Source organism: Bubalus kerabau, chromosome 5 (assembly GCF_029407905.1).
Source record: "Bubalus kerabau isolate K-KA32 ecotype Philippines breed swamp buffalo chromosome 5, PCC_UOA_SB_1v2, whole genome shotgun sequence".
Lineage (NCBI taxonomy): Eukaryota > Metazoa > Chordata > Mammalia > Artiodactyla > Bovidae > Bubalus > Bubalus kerabau.
The window spans coordinates 28,434,766-28,456,350 of record NC_073628.1 but is presented as its reverse complement, the minus strand read 5'-3'; the positions used below and the strand labels follow the sequence as shown (position 1 = coordinate 28,456,350).

Sequence of the window (21,585 nt, the reverse complement as noted above, 5' to 3'; positions counted from 1 at the left end):
ATGATTTCATGTACAAACAGGTTTGACAGATGATGGATTAAATGCAATTTTCTAGGAGTTCTTTAAAGTCATTGAATGCAATTTTGATCTCTGGTATTCAATATGTTCTAATATATTTGAACAAAGAATCCCTTCTTAGGGACAAGTGCAATAAACTCTATGAATACAACAGTTAATACAATTGCAATACTGGGATGATCCCTCCAGATCTTCAACAAGAGGGGCTCAATACTCAGTGAGCAGTGGACAACCACAAAGCAAAGAGGGGATGTGGAAACCAAACAGCCTATCACTCAGTAGCCAGCTAAATTCCCGTGTGCTTTGGCCAACTGCTATATGTCATGGACATTTACTGTCTAGACTAAAATGAATTACAAATTATGTTTAAAAGTGAAAAAAAAAAAACTAAACACTGTGTGCATACTTACACAGGTGTGTGTGTGTGCGTGCATATGTGTAGCATTCAGGTTGGGTTTTTCACTTTCAAATATAATATTCATATCCCATTAACCAAAAAAAAAAAAAAGTTGATTGTGGGAGCTGTACCAAAACTAACTACACAATAGGTGGTGGGTTTCAACTGCATCCTCAGAGAGGCCCAGTTCTTAAGACTGGATTGGGGAAGAAGAAAGCTAATACACTGAGATGTATCCAAGAACACTCAAAGGAAGCCCCTGATTTTCATCACCGATGGGAACAACGTTAGTGAATAATAGTGGATAATCATTTACTAAAAATGAGTTGCAATTCATCAAAATGGAGTTCGAAAATAATCCACTTCGTGGAAGTATATTGAGATACTATGAAAATATATAGTATTTATCTTTTTTAAAAGATGAGATTTTTTTAAAGCACTTATCTTTTTTAAATGTAAGCATTTCAAACTTCACATTAAATAGATTCTCTTAGACTGCCTGCACCCCAGACCAGTAAATATGAGGTATTAAAACCTGGATAGGAGAGAAATCTCCCAGACTCCTACGAATTTGCAGAATAGTAAGTAGCACAGGAAGGGAGTGCTAACTAAAGATCCCCGAGCATCGTGAGAATTTCTATTTATCATAGCTTGTCTGCAACTGAGAAAGGATGATTTGTTTACCCTGCCCACTGCAAGATGCTCTACTGGTGTGTAGGAAATATAAATATTACTTCTGAGTAAGAAATCTGCCACTGACTAGAACTGGAGAAAATAGACTTGGCCAGATGTATCCTGGCAAAGAAAAGAAAAAGTATTAACAGGAATCAACTGGAGTTATATTTCCTCTAGATCATGACTTTGGGCTATGCAATACTTTTATGTCAGGAGGACCCGAGATTAAATCCTAGCTCTGTCATTTACTACAGAGATGTGTGAAGTTGGGTTTATTAACTAAGTGAGACAGTTTGGATTAAATAAGATAACAAGTATAAAGACCTGACTAGCACAAATGTTAAGTGTTTCTAGACAAAGGAAAACTATCAAATACTTGAGAGGGTCCCATTTCCTACTATCAATCATTCATTTATTCAACAAATACTTAACTGAGTTGGGCTTCCCTGGTGGCTCAGATAGTAAAGACTCTGCCTGCAATGCAGGAAACCCGAGTTCTATCCATGGGTGGGGAAGATCCCTTGGAGAAAGAAATAGTAATCCATTCCAGGATTCTGGCCTAGGAAATCCCAGGAGCCTTGCGGACTACAGTCCATGGAGTTACAAAGAGTCAGACACAGCTGAGCGGCTAACACTTTCACTTTCTTTCTTAACCGAGTAACCACTCTGTTCCAGGTACCGTCCTAGATGCTAGTATATAGCAATGACAAGCAAAACAAGCAACAATGCCAGCCTCTGTGAACCTTACATTCTGAATGCTCATTTCCCGTCTTCCTTCCCAATCCTAAAGAAATAAACTTGCTACGTTGCCACTTAAATGTAAAACCTGAGCTTGCACAATGCTAGAGGCATGGACAGGTGAACCCTAACCGCTCTGCTATAAGAAATTCCTATAGTTTGGCTCAGAAAAGTTCCCTCTAGGGTTTTGAGTATCCAGGAATCAACATCAAATGACAAAGTTTAGCATTTCAGCAGCAACAAGAAAAGTGATAAATGGTCAGAAGTGGATGGGAAGAAGTCCCTGAATCTCTGCAGCAGCTCCTTAGAAGGTGTTGGGTAGCACTGGGCTTTCTGCAGATCTTTCCAGTACTATAAAAGGTGGGGAAGGCTCTTGGAAAGATGTACAAGCTACAACTGGAACACATGTCAAGGTCACTTTTTTTACTTTAAAACTGGCAAAGAAATTAACAAAATCTCTCTCTGAGATGCCAGACATTTTAGCGCAAAGAAGCCTTAGAGCACGAGCATGTATTCATGGGCACTCATGCCTCCATGTATTCATCAGTTCATTCAGATATATTCCCTGCATATTCACTATGTTCAGCCCTAGGCAGGGTCATGGGGATACAAATTTTACCTAGAAAATATGTTAAAAAGTAATTAAGGTCCTATGTGATGAGCACTGTAATAAAAGTCTCAACAAAATACTGTCAGATCCCAGAAGAGGAAGCTGTGGAGTCAGCCACCAGCGTGTGCTGTGGTATGGATGAAGTAACCAGAGAATTGATTCTAGTTTCACTTCTCAGATAATATCCAATCTACCCCTCACATCCAATCTATCAACCAATCTTGCCAATTTCACCTCCTGCCCTTTTGTCCACCTCCACGTCCACCACAACACCTTGCCTAGATGACTCCAAAAGACTGACAATTGGAGGCCCTGCCTGGCTGTTATATTCTGTCCTCCACTGTAGCCAGAATGATTTTTCAAAATATAAGTCTGATCTTATCACATCAGCTTTAAACACTTCAACAACTCCCCGTGGCCTTTAGTGCAAAATTTGAACTTCATAGGCCTGCGAAGCCTCCTAAGTCCACCTTCCTCTGTACTCACCACTCTCCAGCTCCCACCCTGGGTTCCAAACAAAGTGTGCCTTTGCTCCCTTGTGTCTCCAAATCTTTAGAGGTGGGAGGGGGGACTTTTACTTACTTTTTATTGCAGTATAATTGCTTTATGATGTTGTGTTACTTTCTGCTGTACAAAGAAGTGAATCACCTATATGTATACATATATCCCTTCCTTCTTACAGCTCCCTCCCACAGTGGAATATTACTCAGCCATAAAAACAGAATGAAATTGGGTCATCTGTACAGATGTGAATGGACCTGGAATCTGTAGTACAGAATGAAGTCAGAAAGAGGAAAACAAATATCATCTATTAATGCACATATGTGGAAACTAGAAAAATGGTACTTAGGACCCTATTTGCAGGGGAGAGAGAGGGACATGGACATAGAGAGTGGACATGTGGACACAGTGGGAGAAGAGGAGGGGGGAATGAATTGGGCGATTGGGATTGACATATATACAACTGACTCTTGCATTGATCTCTTTTTACCCTCTCTCTGGTGTCACTAACTGCATCTCATCCTAACGTCTCTGCTTGCATGGCCCATAGCATCCCACACCTACCCATCAAACACTCCTCATCCCTCCCAGTTAATCCCAACCTTTCAAAATCCTTCTTTACACGATCCTTCTTATTAATTCCAGGAAGTAGCCCTCCTCTTCCTTACTACTTACTGACACATATCCTGAACCACAGATTGCAAGAATGAATTGTGTCTAATTGAGCATTTATCATATGCAAACATAACACGCTAGTAAAATCTGATTTTGTACTAGATCTTACCTTAGACCTTTTTGCTCACTTGAGTTGCTTTAGCAATTCTTTAGAGAGACTAACAACGTAGAAACTGGCACACTGATTGTAAAGGGGAAGGGAGAATGATGACGTTCCCAGCTTCAGTTCACAAAATAATGGTAAAGCCAGGATTTCTAACTCACACAGGTGCCTCAAGCAAAAAGTACAACTGTTAGTTGCTCAGTCATGTCCAACTCTTTGTGACCCCATGGACCACAGCCTGCTAGGCTCCTTTGTCCATGGAATTCTCCAGGTAAGAATAGTGGAGTGGGTTGCCATTCCCTTCTCCAGGGGATCTTCCTAACCCAAGGACCAAACCTGGGTATGCTGAATTGCAAATCTAAGTTTTTGTTTGTTTGTTTTTTGTTTGTTTGTTTGTTTTACTATACCCCTGCTATTCGCCCATAATTATTTTGAGTGTACAATTCGTGTTTTCCCAGACAAGCTTCACCAAGAAGCAAAAGCCCCAGTAGGCATTACACCAGCCATAATACCAAGGGCATAATATAAACACTGATTTGAATTCTTTTCAATCCTGTCTAGAGATCAGGCATATTGGAGATAGCCAAAAGGTATTTATTTTTTAATAACCAAAAATGTTTAAATCTACTAAATTCTCATTTTCACTAAAAGTTCTAAGACTTAGACTTGTTTCTGGAAAGTGAGCAAGGATTTTTTCCCCTTCCTCTCTTTTTTCTCTTCCTTCATTTTGCTACATAAAAATGCTAAGGACTGTACATAACATAATATATGCATAACATCTTTCAAGGAGACACTCTGAAGTCTTAATATACTGCACAGTGAGTCAAAGGTGAAAGTATATCATTGGAAAATAATGTAAGGCCATCCTTGCAGGCTTGGCCCCTGGGTACCACCCAGCCCTTCTGATATATTCACCAAAGAGCAGAGCAGGGAAGATTCACCTGGGAAAGTGCCAGATACTGGAACACTCAGCTCTCAGGAGGAAGTCATAGTCAAGAACCAGATGGAACATGTCTGCAAGGACTTGGGGAAGACAACATGCAAGGCCAGACAAGCTTATCTCTTTCAATGATGCTTTATTACCTCGGCACCCACTGTAGCCAAGTCTGAGAATCCACAAAGGTATCAACTATGGAAGCAGTGTTGCCTAACTTAGCTCTCTGCCCTTAGCATCTCCCCAGCCAACGCTGCTTCCACGTGGCCATGAGACTGACTTTTGCTAACATTACCAATTTGATAATGTCCTCCCCACCTCAGATCCTCCACTAAATTCTCTACACTGCTGTGGCCTACAGCAGTGATCTGTTTTTGACTATGCAACCTTATTGATAGTAATTAGAGGGCATTACCTTCTATATGAAAACAGTCATGTAATAAAATATATACATGTACTATTATACTAATTCACGTTAGTATATAATATACTATTATACTAATACACTAATACACATTGTGCTTAATCACTCAGTCATGTCTGACTCTTTTTGACCCCATGGACTGTAGCCTGCCAGACTCCTCTGTCCATGGGATTGTGCTGGCAAGAGTACTGGAGTAGATTGCCATTTTCTCCTCCAGGGGATCTTACCAACCCAAGGATCAAAACTGCATTGCAGTTGGACTCGATCTCTGAACCACCAGGGAATCCATTCATTATGGCATTCATTCAGGGACGCCAACATTATGAAACACAAAAATAGAAATTTAAAGGATGAGACAAAAATAAAGTCCTAATTTTTTTTCCATATCCCAGTGGATTCAATTTTTCACGTGCTATTATGCCTGCATCCTACACAAATGTACATTGGCTTACAGGATACAACTCAAACTCTTTAGCATGCTTGCCATACTTTTCACCATCCAACCACCAGCCGTATTTCCATTTTCATACAGATTTATACAGAGGAGATTTACTATGGGTATTGGCTCAATGCCTCAGCTAGGGAATGCAACATACATAATATGTTATGTTATGGAGGCTTAGAAGTCCTACAATCTGCCATTTATAAGCCAGAGGTCCAGGAAAGCAGGTGGCATAATTCAGTCCAAGTCCAAAGACATGCACACCAGAAGACTGCTGTTATAATTCCTGGAATCTGAAGGCCTAAAATCAGGTGCTCTACTGTCTTAGGGCGGAAAAATGATGGATGTGCTAGCTCAAGAAAGGAAAGAAGGAATTTATCCTTCTTTTGCTCTTTTGTTGCATCCAGGATCTCAACAAATGAGATGACTCCTGCCCATATTGGTAGGAGAATCAAATGTTACTTTCTTCCAGAAAGACTCCCATAGACACACTCAGAAATAATGTTTTATCAGTCATTCAGTGTTCTCTTAGCACAACCAAACTGACACTTAAAATTAACCATTACAATTAGATATACATTGTGTGTGGGTGGGTGGGTGTGTGTGTGAGACAGAGAGTATTATTGTTGTTATTTAGACACTAAGTCGTGTCCGACTCTCTGTGACCCTATGCACTGTAGCCTGCCAGGCTCCTCTGTCCAAGGGACTTCCCAGACAAGAATAAGACAGATAGAACCCAGGTCTCTTGAGTCTCTTGCTTTGGCAGGTGGGTTCTTTACCACTAACGTCACCTGGGAAGCCTGTGTGAGTATATCTCAACCCTAAATACCTAAAGATCAAGTTCCAATCTGGGGGCTTCTCTGGTGGCTCAGAGGTTAAAGCATCTGCCTGCAATGTGGGAGACCTGGGTTCGATCCCTGGGTCGGGAAGATCCTCTGGAGAAGGAAATGACAACCCACTCCAGTATTCTTGCCTGGAGAATCCCATGGACGGAGGAGCTTGGTAGGCTGCAGTCCATGGGGTCGCAAAGAGTCGAACATGACTGAGTGACTTCACTTTCACTAAAGCAACCCACTCCAGTATTCTTGCCTGGAGAATCCCATGGATGGAAGAGCTTGGTAGGCTGCAGTCCATGGGGTCGCAAAGAGTCGGACACGACTGAGAAACTTCACTTTCACTAAAGTATTGCCAAAGATGAAAATATAATTTGTTACTATAATGACAAATAATTATATAATTATAACATCATCAGTAAGTTACAGTACAAAGCTAAATTACTCTTGCTTGTGTGCTCAGTCGGGTCTGACTCTCTGCGACACTATGGACTGCAGCCCACCAGGCTCCTCTGTCCATAGAATTCTCCAGGCAAGAACACTGGAGTTGGTTGCCATTTCCTCCCCCAGGGGATCTTCTTGATCCAGGCAAGGATCAAACCCATGCCTCTTGCTTCTCCTGCATTGGCATTTGGATTCCTTAGTATTGTGCTATTACTATTATTATTGTTTTCATGATTCTAGTAGTCTTTGATATAGCAAGTATGTCATAAAACACGTAGAAAGGTGCTTATGTATGCTGAAGCCCCATAGCTGCCCATGGTTTACCAATCATCTCTCTTCTTAAAAATCTCTGAGCTCACTGGAAAGGCCCATCTTGAAAATCTTGCCCTGACATTACTCTAGTGTTTACAAAATATTGCCACATTCCACACCTTATTTAACCTGCAACAGTGGCCAGTACTATTTAAGACATGTTTAAAAGTCTTATTTGGACCATGAGAGAGTCAGACACAAAAGAACTGGGTGATTCTCCAAGATTACCCAGCTGGCAAGTGGTAGAACCGGGATCATTCAAGATCGCCTTATTCTTAATTCATATTCTTTCACTCTATCACAGCCCTGGGAGTTGTCAAGACAAAAATAAAATGGGGTCATGGAAAATGCTAAATAGCAGGGATATTTGAAGGTAGCTGACTACCAAGGCAAACTCCCAGGCACAGACAACCCACTTAGTTCTGCCAAGAGCTCTCTCTACCACACACAGGAGATTTTTTTTTTTTTAATATACTACATGAAATTTAACAGTTTGGGAATTTTCTTAATCAACATGCATCCTCTTTTAAGAATGCATTTACCTCTGGGAACATTATACAGATATCAATCATTTACAAATGTGTGTAAGCTTGTTCCATGAATGGCTTTCCTCATAGCGTAAACCTCAGAACTGCAGCACATGAGAAGCTGTGAATTTTGCTTAGAAGGAAGAGGAGGTGGGTGACATTGGGACATGACATACACGGGGGGTGGAGCAACTGCAGGTGAGGTGATACAGAGGAAGCCAGGGAAGTCTGGAGATAATGCAAAAGAAAGCAGAAGCGAGATGGTTAAATCCTATGTAATTTCCAAGTGAGCAAGTTTTTATACAATCAAAAAGCCAGAGGCCCATTCAGGGAGATTCAGGAAATAAACAAAAAGAGACATAAAGTTAATAGGGGAGTTTTTTTGTTTGTTTGCTTTTACCACTTAGTAACTGTGGCAGAACTGGAAAACTATTGACCAAAACAGATTCTTCTTCTTCCCAGGAACACAGCTGGACAACGTTTACCAGCCTCTCCTGCAGTTAGATAAGGCCAGTGAGTAAGTCTGAGACAAGTACAATGTGACCTACACTGGCCATAAAAACCTCATCACCTTCCATTTCCTTTCCCCGATCATGGCAACCTTGGAAGCCATACTGCATGTAGCTGAGCCAAAGAGGGAAGGAGCCTGGGTTCTTGAATCAGTTTTAAGAAAAACCACCTGCCAACAAGGAGCATCTGTTTCAAAGCCCGTATGAATGGAAACAAAAGCTTCTATTTTGTTGAATCCCAGAAGATGTTTCTTTCTTATAAGCAGCTGACAAAAACATTTTTTAAATGATTCTCTTCTTATCAAAATTAAGGGAGAGCTACATCAACTCATGCGAAGAGTTGACTCATTGGAAAAGACTGATGCTTGGAGGGATTGGGGGCAGGAGGAGAAGGGGACAACAGAGGATGAGATGTCTGGATGGCATCACTGACTCGATGGACGTGAGTCTGAGTGAACTCCGGGAGTTGGTGATGGACAGGGAAGCCTGGCGTGCTGCAATTCATGGGGTCGCAAAGAGTCGGACACGACTGAGCAACTGAACTGACTGACAAGGGCTTCCAAAATGGCACTAGTTGTAAAGAGCCTGCTTGCCAATGCAGGAGACATAAGAGACATGGGTTCAATCATTGGGTCAGGAAGTTCCCCTGGAGGAGGGCATAGCAACCCACTCCAGTGTTCTTGCCTGGAGAATCCCATGGACAGAGGAGCCTGGTGGACTATAGTCCATAAGCTCACTAATAACAGTTGAACATGATGGAAGCAACTTAGCACGCATGCCCAATTTCTCTTGCCATGTGGTGAAGAAAGTCAATCTGTAACAAATAATGGCAGTGCAGTTACCATGGAATGAAGGGAGCAGACAGCGCTGGAGCATTATATGAATGGGGTATTTGCAAAAAAAGAGCAGACTCAGGCCCCAAAATCAGATTCTGTACTCTAAACAGTAGCCCTTGACTGACACTAACAAGACAAATCTGACAAGAAACAGCATCAAACACAGAAAAGTGTGAAACAGTAGGAGACTTTCATTCATTCATTCTGCAAACAGCTTGGTGTATTTATCACACCCGGAGCACTATCATAGTACTAGAGACACAGTGAATAAGATAAAATCCTGCCTTTCTACAACTTTTGTTCTAAAGGGAAAAGTCAGTTCATAAACCTTTAAACCGGGAAACACAAGAAAGTAAAACAATTATAGATGATAAATGTATAAGGAAAATAAAACAAATAAAATGAAAATGCTATAGAGTAGTTGACGGTAATAACAGAGCTAATTCAGGGAGGGTGGTTAGGAAAGACCTTTCTAAAGAGTGACATTTGAGCTACAACTTAAATGATCCATCAAAAGCGGATTTGCAAAGATTTAGGTGAAGGACATCCCAGGGCGAAGAAAGAACTATTGCAGAAGCCTATTGGAGAATATGAGTCAAAGCGTGGCGGGTTAAGAGAGAACACAGGACAGAGTGCTAAGAGACGAACACAGAGAGGTGGGCAGTATCCAGTTCACACGGGGCCTTACGCAGGACCAAGCCTGGACGTTATTCTAAGATGCACAGAAAGTATCAGATGATTTTAAAGAGCAGATTGGCATCATATGACTTGTATATTTAAGAGCTCACTCTGACTGATGCCTGAAGAATGGATTACGGGTGGGGCAAGAGTAGACACCATTGCAATCACCAACCATGAGATAAAGGAGGCTCGGGCTAGAGTCTGAGCAAGACATGGGTGAATGCGTGATTTATTTTGTAAGTAAAACTACCAAGACTTCCCCATGCAGTTGATGTTGGGAGTGACGGCAACATAGAACTGACAATGACTTCTCCATCTAGTGACCTCAGCAACAGGGTGGATGGAAGTGCCATTAACTGAGATTGGGAGAAAAGTACGTGGTCCTCTGTTCTCAGGACCCTGGAACTCAGGAGAGTTCTGTAGTACAATAGCTCAGCTACTTGATGAGTTACCATGGCTTCTATGTGCTAGCCTAGTAACTTAACACTTAGAACATTTTTATCATGAAAAAATAACTAAAAATTCCAACTATCTTACAAATGATCTTTTAAAACATGGTTATATTGAAAACAAAAAATAAAAACAAGTGCTACTTTAACCTCCAGTCCTGACCATTGCCCCAGCTGGTTTGACTAGGTCACCTTCCTCAGTAATAAGCTTAAAAATTAAACTCTTGGTTCAACACAGTGCAATAACCATGGCTTAGATTTGGGTTTTTTGTTCTTTTAATTAAAAAAAAAAAAGTTATGGGGATGGGAGGGGTGGGTGTTGTTAAGAAGAGGCAAGAGTTTAAGTAGGTGGAAGAGCAGGAGTAGATGCTTTTGTAAAGTGGCCTTGGAAATAAAGAAGCAGAGGCAAAAACAAAGCCAGGCCCAGGAAGAAAGCACAACTCTGTCTGCTGCTGGGATGAAAGTGACACATGGGTCATCACAAACAGTGCAGTGGATAGAGACCTCTGTCTTGGGAAGGCTGGCAGGACAGGGTAGGGTGGGGGGCTGTTGACATATCTGGATACCAGAGGATCTCTCCATTAGTCATACAGGCTAAATAGGAAGGGAAAAGGGGATCCCTGAGGTATTCTTATCTCAAGCATTCTGAACCCCTGGAAATAAATGCAAGCAGGAGCTTAGAGTTAATATTTTACAAACATGAATAATCCATAAGAAGCTTTTGATCCCTGTGCGGTCCACATCAAGACTTTAGGAGACGGAAACCCAGATCTGAGCATAAACTGGGCTTCATGGATCACAAGGTTCATGCATTTTAGAAAATTTCAAAATAAGAGTTACCTGATTAATCCTTGGAGAATTAGCAGTATAACTTAAGGATGCTCACCATTTCCACACATTCTCTTCATCAGGGACTCACAGGGGCTTGTTTCTATGGCAGTATACTCACACTAGCCTCTGCATCCAAAAAAATCTACCCTCGAGTTCTTCTGCATTTTCTTTCTGCTTGAACTCTGACCTTCCTACCACTTTCCCAGCCTCTTAACACTATGGGGTCAGATCCTTTGTCATCACCTTCAGTCATGCAAGACATTATAAATCGCCTTGCTAAGCTAAGTAGACATTATAAATCACCTTGCTAAGCAGTTGTTATAGTTTTGTGGGGTTTTTTAACATGAAATTATTAAATTGAAACCAATAAAATCATTTTGTTCCGTGACATATTACCCTTCAACTCAGCTCTGCTCGTGTTTTTACAAGGAAGGAAGGACTTCATCATTATTGCTATGCTGGGTACCTCACTGCTAACAATATGCTCCTGGCAGGACTGATATAACTTGGTCCCTTCGTCTAAGAACACTCTCCCCTGCTACCTTCCAATACTCCAAAAAGAGGTAGACATGAGAAGCCCACATTCTCAAAGTATTGGCCTCTGCGAGCACACACTCTTCCAAGAAAGATCCTCATAAACATTGACATAGGTTGATGACAATAATTGTTATAATTCACTAAATCACCAGTAAAAACCAGACAATTTACTGAGTTTTTGACCCGCACTGTCTCATTATCATCTTAATTGGGAAATCCAACTTCCCACATTGGAATTGGCTATAAAAAAGCAGTAATCTGCTACTTGCGGTCTGTAAATATCTATTACCTTGTAGTAGAGCCAGGGAAGACTATTAATGATATATACAGTTTGTACTTTTTCTAGTAACTCTCAATGCTTACTCTGTAGAAAACTGCTTTCAGTCATGAGCACTGAGTTGGAGGTATCCTTCTGAAACCACAAGATTTGGGTCAAATAACTCAGGCAGGTATACCAGTAGGCTTAGGCTAAGTTACACAAAGATAACAGATAACTGCATCCTCCAAAATATCTGTGATTTACAGTTATTTCTCACTAAGGCCACATGTCAATCACCTATCCATTGTCACTAGTTCTGTGTCATCTTCATGCTGGGACCACAGCTAAAGGAGAGATGCTACTCTAGAACATTGCCAGTTGATGAGAAAGAGGTGGAACCCCTGTAACAGCTCTTCGAGCTTTTACTCTGAAATGGTACAGATCTCACATACATTCAGATTTCATTAGGTCAAGACCACACTGGAACAGGGTGGGGGATGGGGAGGTAGAGTGCAGCATAAGTCAAAGCATATGAGTTGTGAGTTGAATATTAACTTTACTTCATTTCTCTGAGTCTTTGCGTCCATGCTTACAAAACAGAGTTCATCTGGTGAACGCTACCATTTTCCTCAAAGATTTACTGGAAGGCTTAAAGAGTATAATATGCATAAAAGGAGTTCAAAAAGTTCCGAGCACTCTGTAAGTAGGAGGTATTATTTAATACTAATTGGGACAGGGGAGCCTGGTGGACTGCCGTCTCTGGGGTCACACAGAGTCGGACACGACTGAAGCGACTTAGCAGCAGCAGCAGTACTTTCTATGCCTGGCAGATTTCATGATGTATATGTACCACTCGCTCTTTATTCTTCAACCTAACCTTTTACTACTTTTTTACTAGGAAAAGTGTGAAACTCTATGTAGGCTTCAAATTCAAGAAGATCAGGAATACACCCCAAATACTGTACTTTCCTCAAGATAATACCTCTAACTGAAGCTAATGTATCAGAAACTATTCAAGACCAACCCATTGTCATCACAAAGATTAAAAAAAAAGTCACAGTAGACCAGATTTCATAAAACACAAAAAACCGACTACAGCAATTTTCAAAATGGGGAATGTTCCTGTTGGAGCCAGACGAGGCAAAATGAAACAACCTCCTGTGAATTGTATCATAGCTGACAAAGGTTCTTATTACCTTCTATTGATTGGCCAGGAGATCTGATATCTCCTCAATAGCAGTTTCTAAGGCAATCTCTGCAGAACAGGAAAGTCCCTTAATACACTCTCTCTCTTCTACTACCCAAGGAAGTTAAGAAAATTGAAAGTCTTTTGTGATTCTTTTTCCACTGAAAGCCTGAATAGGCTCTACAAGACAGTCTGGACAATGAGTGCAATATTTTGTTTTAATTTGCAAGCCAGTCTTGTTCATCATGGTTTGTACAATATGGGTCATCCTCACTCCATTTACTCTGAGTAAAAAATAACTTGCCTGAAGCAGTTCATACATATCTACTCCTCTCTCTCTAGGCTACAGTGAGACGATGAACTCAGCCTCTGAGAGTCTCTGGTACCCAGGTGGCTGTGTGGTGAGCATCCCAGAGGATAATTCTGAAGACAGAAGCTGAGTAAATGGCCATACTGCATTTTACCATACCAGAGTGTGGTATCCATGGCTTTCTATCCACCCAAAGCCACACATATCCTCCTCCTACAGCTACAACCATATTTAATTCAGGCAAAGAGCAAAGATCACTTAGTCTCAGGGAAAGTATACTCTTATTCCAAATCCAGGGGTGGAACACAATCAGCACAAGCCATTGTGCATTGAGAAAACCATCTCATTGGTCTAGGGGTGGATAGCAGGTAACCCAGGTCTAAAAAATGAGACAGCAGAAGTCTTCTGCATGGGGAGAGCCAAAGGAGGCTATGAAAGACTTTCTAGGAGAACTTTTCTTAAACATAAAAAGACAGAACCTTACACAGAGAAGGTTTTTAACCCCTGACCGTCTCTTCCTTGGGATGCTGGTAGAAGGACATTCCGCCTAGGGCTATAGCAGGCATCAAGCAGTCCCAGGAAAATAAGCCCAAAGCCCAGGAATGCTGAAGACAGCAGAATGGAAAGAGAGAAGGGTGTTTGCTCTAAATATTGATATTCACTCTAGTTGGTTCTCTGTGCCTCCCATTCAATGTCCAGGATCCAACTCCTGTTGTTGTTTTTTTTTTCCCCCTGATTTCCATTCCAGACAGTATATAGGCTCTAATGCTTAGTCATTTTTTTCTTAGGTGTTATCCTTGAACTTGTGGAATGTTCCCATGATTACAGAGAACTGACTGAAGACTGAGAATATCACCATGTCCCAAGGTAGTCCCATAGTATACACTGGCCCAATGCCCTGCACACACAATGATCTGAGAAACATGTTCAAGAAGACAGGGACTTAGACCTAAAATTGCTCAACAGAATCAATAACATAAGGCCTCACACACAAAGTGAGTGAGTAATAGTCGCTTGGTTGTGTCCAACTCTTTGTGACCCTGTGGACTGGAGCCCACCAGACTCTTCTGTCTATGGAATTCTCCAGGCAAGAGTACTGGAATGGGTTGCCATTTCCTTCTCCATCACACACAAAGGGTAGGTATAACATGGCACCTCATAAAACTGATTCTATGTAACAAAAATGAGAGAATCAAAGAGTCCCAAACAGTATTTATGCCAGCTATTTCCTCCCAGGTTCTGCCAGGTCTCAACAGCTAAGGGGAGTCAGGAATGGTGGGCATGCTGCTTCCAAAAGACAACCGAAATGTCTGCCAATGATAGAATCAGGATTCAAACTATTTTGAGTTTCCTTCTATCACTTTTTATAATTGTTGAGTCTGTTCCACATATGGCAGAAGGTAAAAAACTAAATTTTTCAGACCATTACCTGGCTTGTGGGACTTTTTCCATGATGAATGGAGAGAATAATGTTCATATTTTTTTTTATTTTTAAAGCTACATTCATTTTTCTGACAAAAACACAGAATAGTGTAAGGCACAATACAAAACAGCACAAGGTATGATATAAAAATAAATGTTAACATGAAACATTGAAATTAATAATCCTCTTTCTCAAAATTGATAAGTCTTGATAACATGATATTAAGGCTAGATTAAAAGTTGCATAGCTAGAGGGGCAACTTCATTCTCCCAAGTGACATGTCTCCCAAATCAAGTTCAATAAACAAAAGAAAAAGAACTGTAGAAAAAAGTGGGGGAGGAACTGCTAGACTTATACTGTATTGCCAATGAGAACCAAAACAGTAATGAAGAAAATCTTCCATAAGAAATGGAAAACAGAGGATACCTAACAGGTTCTGAACACTAACAGTAATTAGACACATTTCCTTAACTACTGACAAGGTCTTTAGTAAGCCAAATGTTAAGCTAGCAGTCAACAACATAAAACAGGAGAATGGAAAGAAATTTACCATTATTGTCATCAATTGTCTTCACCTTGACAATACCTGATCTACTTGAGAACCAAAGAAGTAGAGGATAGTGACCAAGACATTGCAGCATTTATTCCAGTTGTGATATCCACATTTCTGATTAACAGATCCCTAAGAAAATCCCATGGACGGAGGAGCCTGGTAGGCTGCAGTCCATGGGGTCCCTAAGAGTTGAACACGACTGAGCAACTTCACTTTCACGTTTCAGTTTCATGCACTGGAGAAGGAAATGGCAACTCACTCCAGTGTTCTTACCTGGAGAATCCCAGGGACGGGGGAGCCTCATGGGCTGCCGTCTATGGGGTCGCACAGGGTCAGACACGACTGAAGCGACTTAGCAGCAGCAAGGTTCAATATATTGTTAGTAAAGATGACAGGAGAACTTGGGTCCAACCAGGACAGAGAAACAGCCTAGCATCAATTTGCCTTTAACAATTTCTCTAAACCAAGAGGAGGGAGCCAGTGAGCACTGGAGAAATGGAAGATCTTAGATTTTAGGGCATGTAAGTCCAGGGTCAGAAATAATTCCTGACCCTCTGGTACGTTAAAGGAGCAGGAGTATGCAATACTTGCCACCAGAGTACTGAGCATGGAAAGAGGGGTTCACATAAGACAGAGGAGTTGCTCAGCTTTGTAAAGGAGAAAAGGGGGTCACGGATGCTTGAGGCCACCAACCTACTATAATGACACCAATCCATGTGCCAAAGTTATGAGTCCATCCATCACTGAGGCTTTTACAAGAGTTTGGGAATTACTAATAGCAACATATGACCTTGGCAGAGGAAGATAATGGCAATTGGGTAGAAGTTAGTACCAAAGCATTCCATTCAAAAGAGAATCCACGGCATAACATTTAACTGAAATTGAAGATGATGATCTTCCCAAATAAGACAACATAAAATGAGGTATTTAGAGTTCTGCTGGTGATTATTAAATACAGTGACAGTAGAACATGGGATCTGGTATGGCTCTACTGCTTTTGTTGCTTTGCTGTGTTTCATAACTTCCTTTGAAAGTCTTGCTATTACATGCTACTAGCAGCCTAGATAAGTCAGGAGAGGAGAGTATGCCAGGCAGTTGACAATTTCTTCTAGGATCCCACAGGACCAGAACCAAGGGAAAGCTTTCAATCTTCAGCCATATCTACCAGGAATACATTTCTCACAAGTTGACTTTATTAAATAGCTCACTTACCTTCACAGTAGGCAGAGTCTCCCTGGACAGAAATGTAACCATTCTTGCACTCACAAGTAGCTTTGGTATTCCAGTTTTTGCACTCTGAGTTTTCACCACATTTAGGCCCTTCAGCACAAAAGTTATGACCTAGAAGAAACAAATAAAATTTTACATCAGGAAAGAGGAGAATAAAAGACTTCCAAATAATAAAGCATGAGACACAGTTATTATATGTCAGCATACATGAGAATACACCTTGGCAATATGCAAAGGTAAATTTGCATATCCATAAAGAGGAATAAAAAACTTTGGATCATCCCATACCTGAGAATTTTCTCTCCTAATTCACAAACTTGCTGAAGTTATTCCTTTTTGAAAGCTTTTACCCATGTTGATTCTGAATTTTCTTTCCACTACCTTCTTATGTGACTAGTCTTTTAAATGGTTTTATTACAAAATTTATGATACATAGGAAATATATAAAATGAATATATATATGAATATATCAAATAAAATTCAGAGAAGGCAATGGCACCCCACTCCAGTACTCTTGCTTGGAAAATCCCACGGGCGGAGGAGACTGGTAGGCTGCAGTCCATGGGGTCGCTAGGAGTCGGACACGACTGAGCGACTTCACTTTCCCTTTTCACTTTCATGCATTGGAGAAGGAAATGGCAACCCGCTCCAGTGTTCTTGCCTGGAGAATCCCAGGGATCAGGGAGCCTGGTGGGCTACCTTCTATGGAGTCACACAGAGTCAGACACGACTGAAGTGACTTAGCATAGCATAGCATCAAATAAAATTAATACAAGAAGTATTATCAATACCTATTTATTAAACATCCCCAAAGAATCCCCTTCTCAGCCATCAGAGACAACTACCCTAACAACTGCATTAATCACTCCCTTACATATTTCTGTATGCTTTACCATACATAGGTATGTATTTCTAAATAATAGATTATTTTGTTTTGGCCATTTTGGACTTCACCTGTGAAATCATACTGTACCATATCCTCTATGGCGTATGTTTTTTTTTTTTCCTGTTCATTCATATTAATGCCTGTGGCTATCGTTCATCAGTGGTATATAATATTTCATAGTATAAATATTCCACAATTTATCCATTATACTAAGTATTGACATTGCTTTATTTGCAGGTTTTGAATTACTAGCACAGCTGCAAGAAACATTCTTGAACATGTTTCCTGATACTTTTTTAACCACATGTTTTACATTTTTTGCCCAAGAGTCTTTCTTGAATCTTAGACATTCCCTCAGGGATAGTTATTTTTCCTCTTAATATAGTCTTCATAGATTCCTTTTAGTGAAGATAAATCTGCCAGTAACTATGCTCAATTTTAATTTATCTAAATATGTCCTTTGACCACCCTCCTACTTGAAAAACAGCTTTACTAGGTACAGAGCTATTTTGTCTCAACATTTTGAAGACATGCCATTGTTTATGGCTTCTGTTATAACTGTTGAGAAGTCAGCTGTTAGCCTAACAGTCATTCCTTAGTATGTGACAAACCTTTTCTCTGTGACTTTTAAGATCTATTTTATTTGGTTGGTTAAGTTGATGAGCTTTGTTTTGTTTCATATTCATTAACTTTAAGGTTTTTAGGTGTGAATTTATTTTTATTTGTTCTTCCTGGGATTCCTTGGGATTCTTAAATATAAAGATTGGTTAACTCTTTTATCAGTTTGGAAAATTCTCAGGTATTTTCTCTTCCAACATTCTCTCTTCATCATTGCCTCTAAATCTCTCTTTCTAGAATTATAATGAGATTACTATTCTCCCTTCTTTCTTAAGCTCTCCTCCATGTTACTTCTACTTGCCTTAATATTCCCGTCTCTTTTTTCTATGCAGAATTCTGTTTAACTTCTAGATGTATCTTTCGGTCTCTTAATTCTCTCAAATAGTGTCATATTCACTCAGTCATCCACATCATTTTTATTTTATTGTATTTTTTTAATTTTCCAGAATTCAATTTCTTTTTAAGTCTCCTTGGTCAAATTTGTAGTCTCTCATTCTTTCCTCTTTTAATTCCCCCTTTTAAAAACATATTAGACTATATTTTACACATACAACCCCAGTATCTTCAGTCTTCTGATTTTGGTTTGTTTCACTGAGTATCCTGCATGGTTACTATTTTGTGTTTTGAGTGATTCTTTTATGATTCTTCGTAAGCTCATATTTTTTAGGATTTAATCTGCGGGAATTATTTGAGGCTTGGGCTTTAAAACTGTACTTCTTCAGAGAGGATCTGTGTTTGCTTTTGTCAGGTGCCCGAGGGAACTATCAACCCACAATCACTTTCAACTACATTTTGCCTTGGGACATATGGATTGAGCCACACAGGTAGAATAAATTTAGATTCTAAGCTTTCAGGAATGCAAACTCTTCTCTGCCATACTCCCTATCTAGAGTCAAGACTGACAGGCCAAGTCTCCTCTTACAGACTAGATTTTTCCTAGTCACCCACTGAGGAGTTATCCTTCAAGATTCTTTATTTATGCAAGCCTCAGGCTTTTCCTCCTGTCTACTTAAACAGTAGTCCATTAGAAGCCAGATTCTACCACCAGGGATTAAAAATTGACCTCTGGGCAAATGCCAACTCCAGTGTGCTTATCTCAATGGAATCAACCTTTTTTCTGGTCTCTGATTTTTTTTTTTTTTTTGTCCTACCTCTATTACCAATTCTACCAATCTCCCAACCCTCAAAAAATTTTATATATTATGCATTTTTAGGTTATACCCACCACAGGAATTGTGAAGTTCAAATATAACAAGGTATACAAAAGGTGCTTTATCATTTTTAACTCATACATTTTAGCAAATAATAATTACACTGCTATATCACATACTGTAGTCTCATAGAAAACAAGTGATCTTGGAGAAGAGATCTAATACATAATTCAGGGTCTGTACTAATAAACACAGTAAGTCACTTTGCCTGTCTAGGTACATATACCAAGAAAGGACAACATCAGTGATTTTCACACTATTCCTCAGAGTCTTGGGCACAGCTGAGTTGTTGGTCCGAGCTCAAGTCCTCCAGCCCTGATTCAAATAAAACAACTTTGCTTTTATACTGTTGAAACAGTGACTATATGAACAACAGTTTTTGGTTTTTAAAAAATATAAAAAGCACTGAACTATATAAACTCCAAGTTTAATTCCTTTTGGTGATAACATTCTAGAATGTTCTTCCTTTGAGACAGAATTTTAAACCAACATTCTTAGGATAAAAGAAAATAACTCCTATTCAATAATAACATTCACGCCCCTATGTCTGGCGTTACACTAGATGTTTTAAATGGGGATAATGATATACCTTATTAATTTGTGTGGAACAAGTTAAATGGGCTAATTCATATAAAGCACTGAGAGCGAATCTTGATCCACACTAGGAGGTCACTAAATGTTAGCCTCTGTGATAAGAATGATAATGATTATGGTAACAGTACTGCTGATGATGATGGCTAAAGTTCAAAACAACTTGATGATAACACTGTTATCCTCAGCTTCAAGATAAGAAAAGAGAAGCTCAAACTCATTAATATCTGTCTAATAAGTGGACATGCCAAGATTCTAAATTATGTCTGGTGAACTCCAAGGCCTATATAATTTGTTATTTTCTATATCCTCTCACATACAAAAAATAGTTTAAAAAAAAAAAGTGAAAGATGTAGACACTAGTTGTGACATTAGAAAGTGGATCCAAAGGCTGAGGGGAGCATAATATCATATCCAGCCTCACTATCTGACCTGTTCACTGGTGACTGCCTCAGTCAAAATCAGAGAAAAAACTTAACTTGTTGGAAATGTGAAACCTCTGTCAGCCAAGAACACTTCTACAAGGACTTAAAAGGCTTTTAATAACCATTAAAGTACTTGATGTTTCTGTTAGCAAAAGGACAATTTTTAGGTATCACAGCTTTTTTTGCCAGAGGAAGTGCCTGGACTTCCCTCCCCACATCACAACTGATCAATAATTACGTTGTCACATTTTCTTTTATTATAAAGTTTGACTCGATGTCATATGACCACCCTTTGTTGCATGACTTTTTTTTTTTTCTCTAGGATATGCAACTGTCCTTCACTTTCCATAAACATTTGATAGCCTGGAACAAAGCCCCTCAAACACTGTTGACTTTCCAATGCACATCTCTCTAGCAGGCATGTGCCATGTCAATTCACAATGCAGAGAGTGGGGTCAAATGTATTTCAAAGACAATGAAGGGCCCATGAGACAGATTAATGATATGGACAAATCCACTTTGTCTGCGCCTCACCATTGTGTCAAAAACATGTGTTGTTGTTCTTTTATTTTTTTTAAATTAACGCAAGCCTTCATTCAAGCAGTATTTATTCAGTACCTGCTTGCCTTTCTGCATGAGTGAACAATCATCGACTCAATATTTACAGGTCTGCAGCACTATGCAAGACCCGGGGGGCAATGTCAAGGTGTTTGAGACATTCCATGACCACAAGAGAATTAGAAACTCTAAGGTGAGGTAAGCCAAACACAGAAGTAGCTAAGTAAGATGTGAGCAGTACAAATTATCATAGTGTTCCAGAGAAGAAGAAATTCCTTCTAGCTGATGCCAAACTTAACCTATGACTCATCACAGGTAGAAACTTGTGCAAAATGGGAGGAATGGGACTCCAACCCTTGAGGAAGAAGGGTAAGTTTGAAGAACCTCAAATAATCTGGCACAGTTGTAATAAGAATGATTAACATTTATCAAGCACAAAATATATGCTAGGTGCTCAGTAAAGTGTTTCAGATGCATTATTCCACTTAATTCTATTAGCAATCCTATGAATTATTACCCTATTTCACAGATGTGGCTAACTCAGAGAAGTTAGGGCATGAGTGAAACTACACAGAGCCACGATCCAGATGTGACTGATGCCAGGGTTCTTAATCAAAAAGCAACAATTTTATAAGCATCCTACACTCCAAAGGATTAAAAAGATATTCTTTTTTGCATGCCTAGATTCAAGCAGATTACATTTTAGATTTCTTTTTCATACACACACACATATACAAACATGTACGCAAGGCTGAGCAATTTAAAATATTCTTTTAAAATACTAACTCTAATCACTCCAACTTCTTTAAGTCAAGATCTATGTCTGACTCATTTCTTTCAACTCAAAGCTTCCCACTCA

At 39.8% G+C, this 21,585-nt stretch overlaps 1 protein-coding gene across 2 annotated transcripts in view; it reads right to left on the bottom strand.

Annotated features, from left to right (window-relative positions):
* Positions 1 to 21,585, bottom strand: part of NELL1 (neural EGFL like 1) — a 1,034,994-nt gene that overhangs the window by 720,728 nt on the left and 292,681 nt on the right. For both annotated transcript variants that reach the window (XM_055581358.1, XM_055581357.1), the window contains one exon: positions 16,420 to 16,548. In XM_055581358.1, coding sequence (XP_055437333.1) covers positions 16,420 to 16,548 — 129 coding nt within the window. The remainder of the gene's footprint in view (positions 1 to 16,419; positions 16,549 to 21,585) is intronic.